Source organism: Cololabis saira, chromosome 9, assembly GCF_033807715.1.
Source record: "Cololabis saira isolate AMF1-May2022 chromosome 9, fColSai1.1, whole genome shotgun sequence".
Lineage (NCBI taxonomy): Eukaryota > Metazoa > Chordata > Actinopteri > Beloniformes > Belonidae > Cololabis > Cololabis saira.
The window spans coordinates 41145386-41151385 of NC_084595.1; the positions used below are offsets into that span (position 1 = coordinate 41145386).

Consider the following 6000-nt stretch of genomic DNA (forward strand, 5'->3'; position numbering starts at 1 on the left):
ACAGATCTTCTCCAGGGGCCTCATTTAAAATGGAGTGCGTAGGATTCATACTAAAAGTGCACATACGCCCAAAAGTCGAAAATGGCGGGCGCAAAAAAAAATCCGGATCTATAAAACCGCGTGCACGCAGACTTCCACGCAATGTTCCCTTTATGAATCACAGTCCACCTGGAAAGCTGCGCAGCTGAATCCGCCCCATATCCCGCCCTCAACACGCCCATAAATCCATATGGATGAGCCTACTGAGCATGCGCAGTGGCTTCCTGCAGCCTGTTAGGGATGAATGCGTCAGAATGAATGAACGTGTCGAGCCACCGTGCCACTGAATTTCGCTGAGATCTGAGATCTAGATGTTGTGGATGATGTGGAGTGAGGACAGGAAAACCACATTATTTGGTGGTCACAGTAAAAGTAGAAAAAGTATATAAATAGTATAAAATAAAGCGAGTGAGTGGCAGCACGTCGTTGCTGCCCGTTAGTGCCACGACGCAATTTCCACTGGGGGCAGGGGGGACATGTCCCCCCCACTTTTCAAAATGATGTATTTGACCCCCCCACTTTTTACAGTTTAAAAACTAACGGTAGGCTCAGCAAATCATCAAGACACTCGGGACTGCGGCCCGGCAGCCCCCGCTCCCTCTCCTCCCTCCCGTCTCCCCTCAGAGCTGCTCTAGGCTGATTTATGGTTCCGCGTTACACCAACGCAGAGCCTACGGCGTAGGACACGCGGCAGCGCGCACCTACGCCGGACCCTACGGCGTAGGTTCTGCGTTGGTGTGACGCAGAACCATAATTCCGGCTTAAAAGTAAACAACATGAGCGCACGTACCCGTGCATGACAGGCAGACACACACGGGGAGAAGAGACTATTTCTTTAATTTTTATTTTTTTAAAAACTTTATCCTTATGAACGCAATTGTTATATAGTCCAACTTTCCTTATTTTAATCAGAACACTTTCTTTTTTCCTCTTCGGCGTGGAGTAGTGGGCTCGGAGCGGCAGCCCCCCCCCCCGCCGCCTGCTCCGTTATCAGCACTATTTTATTATAAAGTCTGATATATGTTGTGATATGTGATGACATTATTAAGAGTATGACATGAATCTGGCTTCATTTCACCACCTCACAGCCTGCGTCGCCAGTTCCCCGTGTCTTAAGTAAATTCTTACGGGAGGGTGAGGGTTGCCGTAAAGATATGCAGATTTTTCGGTTAGTTTTTTCTTTTTAGATCCGAGGCTTTGCGTAGATGGTGGCTTCCGCAACTTTCAGGCGCTTTTTCTGCGCAAGCAAGCTTTATAGATGAGGCCCCAGATCCTTCAGGTTTCGGGGCTGTCGCTGGGCAATACGGACTTTCAGCTCCCTCCAAAGATTTTCTATTGGGTTCAGGTCTGGAGACTGGCTAGGCCACTCCAGGACCTTGAAATGCTTCTTACGGAGCCACTCCTTAGTTGCCCTGGCTGTGTGTTTCGGGTCGTTGTCATGCTGGAAGACCCAGCCACGACCCATCTTCAATGCTCTTACTGAGGGAAGGAGGTTGTTGGCCAAGATCTCGAGATACATGGCCCCATCCATCCTCCCCTCAATACGGTGCAGTCGTCCTGTCCCCTTTGCAGAAAAGCATCCCCAAAGAATGATGTTTCCACCTCCATGCTTCACGGTTGGGATGGTGTTCTTGGGGTTGTACTCATCCTTCTTCTTCCTCCAAACACGGCGAATGGAGTTTAGACCAAAAAGCTCTATTTTAGTCTCATCAGACCACATGACCTTCTCGCATTCCTCCTCTGGATCATCCAGATGGTCATTGGCAAACTTCAGACGGGCCTTGACATGCACTGGCTTGAGCAGGGGGACCTTGCGTGCGCTGCAGGATTTTAATCCATAACGGCGTAGTGTGTTACTAATGGTTTTCTTTGAGACTGTGGTCCCAGCTCTTTTCAGGTCATTGACCAGGTCCTGCCGTGTAGTTCTGGGCTGATCCCTCACCTTTCTCATGATCATTGATGCCCCACCAGGTGGGATTTTGCATGGAGCCCCAGACCGAGGGAGATTGACCGTCATCTTGAACTTCTTCCATTTTCTAATAATTGTGCCAACAGTTGTTGCCTTCTCACCAAGCTGCTTGCCTATTGTCCTGTAGCCCATCCCAACCTTGTGCAGGTCTACAATTTTATCCCTGATGTCCTTACACAGCTCTCTGGTCTTGGCCATTGTGGAGAGGTTGGAGTTTGATTGAGTGTGTGGACAGGTGTCTTTTATACAGGTAACGAGTTCAAACAGGTGCAGTTAATACAGGTACTGAGTGGAGAACAGGAGGGCTTCTTAAAGAAGAACTAACAGGTCTGTGAGAGCCGGAAGTCTTACTGGTTGACAGGTGATCAAATACTTATGTCATGCAATAAAATGCAAATTAATTACTTAAAAATCATACAATGTGATTTTCTGGATTTTTTTTTAGATTCCATCACTCACAGTTGAAGAGTACCTATGATAAAAATTACAGACTTCTACATGCTTTGCAAGTGGGAAAACCTGCAAAATCGGCAGTGTATCAAATACTTGTTCTCCCCACTGTAAGTAGCTTATCTCACAATAATAGTTAATAATTAATCCTAAATAAAGGTTTTTCAAAGTTGGAAAGTATGTTGTTTTCAGATTCTACATCAATTGTTATTGAAGAAAAACATCTATAATCCCACAGTTTCATGTCCTGCTTTTAAAAAACACTTGACAATAAAAATCCATAATGCTTCAAAAAGACTTTATTCCTTTTTAGTGCATGGATCTAAATTCCATTTAAATAAAAATGTCTCAAATTTGACCCAAAACAGCCTCAGTGTGAAAAATCTGAATCATGAATTTCAATTGCATGAAAGTTTGCAGCTACGTGCCAAGTAAAGCAACAGACTACTTTTACATGACCAGACATGATTTATGGGAGTGGTGAAATGGTAGATGAGCTTTGTTGTTGCAATAACCCCCCACTTCTTCCTGAGCTCAGACGTATCTCCGTCCTCTCCGCAGACTTCCTCGTTCCATCCCTCTCAGAGCTGCAGTCTGTGGGTGGAGACTGAGAGCTGATTGGCTCCACTCACTGCACGGTCACATGGTTCTACCTCCAGGAAAAAGAAAGTTAAACTCACACACTCACTCTCTGCCACTGACAAGAGAAATGGCGCAGAAAGGAGCTCAGCCGGACCAAGAAACTTTGACTTGTTCAATCTGTCTGGATCTACTGAAGGATCCGGTGACTATTCCCTGTGGACACAGTTACTGCATGAAGTGTATTGGAAACTTCTGGGATGAAAAGGAGCACAAGAAGACCCACAGTTGCCCTGACTGTAGGCAGACCTTCACACCGAAGCCTCTCCTGGTGAAAAGTGTCATGTTAGCAGTTTTGGTGGAGCAGCTGAGGACGACAGGACTCCAAGCGGCTCCTGCTGACTGCTCCTATGCAGGACCTGAAGATGTTGCCTGTGATGTTTGCACTGGAAGGAAACTGAAAGCCATAAAGTCCTGTTTGGTGTGTCTGGTCTCTTACTGTGAGAAACACCTGCAACAACATTACAGTGCGGCACAGTTAAAGAAACACCAGCTTGTGGAGCCCGCCAAGACTTTACAGGAGAACTTGTGCTCTCTCCACGACGAGGTGATGAAGATGTTCTGCCGCACCGATCAGCAGAGCGTCTGTTACGTCTGCACCGTGGATGAGCATAAAGGCCATGACGTAGTCTCAGCTAAAACAGAAAGGGCAGAGAAACAGAGGGAGATGGGGATGACTCGACAAAAGATCCAGACGAAGGTACAGGACCTGGAGGAGGAGGTGAAGCTGCTGCAGCGAGAGGTGGGGAACATCAATCGTTCTGCTGATAAAACAGTGGAGGACAGTGAGAAGATCTTCAGGGAGCTGGTGCTTCTCATCCAGAAGAGAAGCTCTGATGTGAAGCAGAAGGTCAGATCCCAACAGGAAACTGAAGTGAGTCGGGTGAAAGAAGTTCAAGAGAAGCTGCAGCAGGAGATCACTGACCTGAAGAAGAAAGACACCGACATGGAGCAGCTTTCACGCACACAAGATCATAACCAGTTTCTACACGGCTACACTTCACTGCTGCCACTCAGTGAGTCCACACACTCATCCGGCATCAATAGACGCCCTCTGAAGTACTTTGAGGATGTACAAGCTGCTGTGTCAGAGACCAGAGAGGAACTACAGGACATTCTGGGAAAGAAATGGACTGACATCTCACTGAGAGTGACTGAGGCAGATGTTTTACTGTCACATCCACCAGAGCCAAGAACCAGAGCTGACTTCTTAAGATATTCACGTGAAATCACGCTGGATAGAAACACAGCACACAACGAGCTGGCGTTATCAGAGGGAAACAGGAAAGCAACATTGACACGTTCACAGGGTTATCCTAGTCACCCGGAGAGATCTTCTGTACGGTTTCAGATCCTGAGTGAGGAGAGTCTGACTGGACGTTGTTACTGGGAAGTGGAGTGGGGAGGACAAGGAGCTTATGTAGCAGTCACATACAAGGATGTCAACACACCAGCCACTGAATTTGGACAAAATAACACATCTTGGGCTTTAGTTTGTAAAAATAAAAGTAACGAATTTCGGCATAACAACCTCCAAACCCCCGTCTCTGATTCTCAGTCCTCCAGAGTGGGAGTCTACCTGGATCACAGAGCAGGTATTCTGTCGTTCTACAGCGTCTCTGAGACCATGACGCTTCTCCACAGAGTCCAGACCACTTTCACAAAACCACTTCATGTTGGGATACATCTCCGGTTCACATGGGGAGACACTGCAAGGTTTTATAAACCCACATAAGTGTCCAATCTCTTTCTGAGTTCATCGTTGTGTTGCGTCTTTACTCCTCTCAGACTGATGCATCAAGTCAACAATGATTGAGAGATCAATGTCGTTTGTTCATACATTTTTAATCTGCTGGTTTGAGTTCCTAACTTACATCCAGCTCTTCATTGGCTCCCGTTAGACTCTCTTTAAATTTCTCTAATGCTACATAAGACTTTTTAATATTTCTAAATATATGTGTATGTTGTTTCTCCATCACTGCATCTTTAAAGCCTCCTTTAACATTTAAAACTCAATCTTTTCATACAATTTGTGTAACACAAAGTGCTTCACAGATATAAATGTAAACACACACACATACTCGACACAGATGATCTGTTGTGCTGTTGTTCAAACCTGGATGGATGTGGAAGTCTAGAGTACTGTGTTACACTGAAATCATCATGGTGATATATTAGTTTATTTTACGCTGCTGATGATTGAGATCAGATGTAAATGAAATAACGGAACAAGAATTATCAAGAAGATGATGCACAATAATGTGTAAACAAATTGACACCTTACATAATGAATAAATAACATTTTTCTCAAAAGTATAACCTTTTGTTTTGTGGTTGTTTCATAATTTTTAGTCATATGTGCTCACAAATATGCAATTAACTAGTAAAGTATGCACGTAAAACTGTTTTCTTAATATACTGTATTTATGTTTGTTATCCACTAAAAACACTTAATTGCAGACAAATATACCTATTTTTCTGGACTCATTTACCAATAATACTACTATTACTACTAGTACTACTACTACTAATACTAATACTAATACTAATACTAATAATAATAGTAATAATATTATTAAGGGGAGAAAATAATCATTATTGTTTTGTTATTTCAATAATAAGTCACTGGAGATGATTAATAACATTTATTTCACTGAGGCTGAAACCTGACACCGCTCGTCTGTCCTCACTGGTGGTCAAACAGAGCCCCCTACTGGTGGAAGGAGGTACAGCATCTAAAAATCCACATTGGTATTTTACAGGGTTTAGTAAACACACCAGTCACACAAGGTTATTTTAAAGCAGTTCCCCAGACATACCTGACCTTTGTGTGTCTCCTACTGGCTCTGATGCTGCTGCAAGTAAAACTGTACTCTCCACCACAGACCTATAGAATATATGCA

At 44.4% G+C, this 6000-nt stretch overlaps 1 protein-coding gene across 1 annotated transcript; it reads left to right on the forward strand.

Moving 5' to 3' along the window:
• The first annotated feature begins 3159 nt into the window (after positions 1-3159).
• On the forward strand, positions 3160-4913 carry LOC133451300 (tripartite motif-containing protein 16-like). Its single transcript, XM_061730268.1, has 3 exons — positions 3160-4538; positions 4656-4789; positions 4886-4913. Exons 1-3 carry the CDS (start codon positions 3168-3170, stop codon positions 4911-4913), a joined length of 1533 nt encoding a protein of 510 aa, XP_061586252.1. The 5' UTR covers positions 3160-3167.
• The last annotated feature ends 1087 nt before the right edge of the window (positions 4914-6000 follow it).

Coding starts and splice junctions, on each gene's coding strand:
- LOC133451300 (XM_061730268.1), top strand. CDS start 3,168: ATGGCGCAGAAAGGAGCTCAGCCGGACCAAGAAACTTTGACTTGTTCA. Junction 4,539..4,655: donor TAGCAGTCACATACAAGGAT/GTCAACACACCA, acceptor TCTGATTCTCAG/TCCTCCAGAGTGGGAGTCTA. Junction 4,790..4,885: donor CATGTTGGGATACATCTCCG/GTTCACATGGGG, acceptor TACTCCTCTCAG/ACTGATGCATCAAGTCAACA.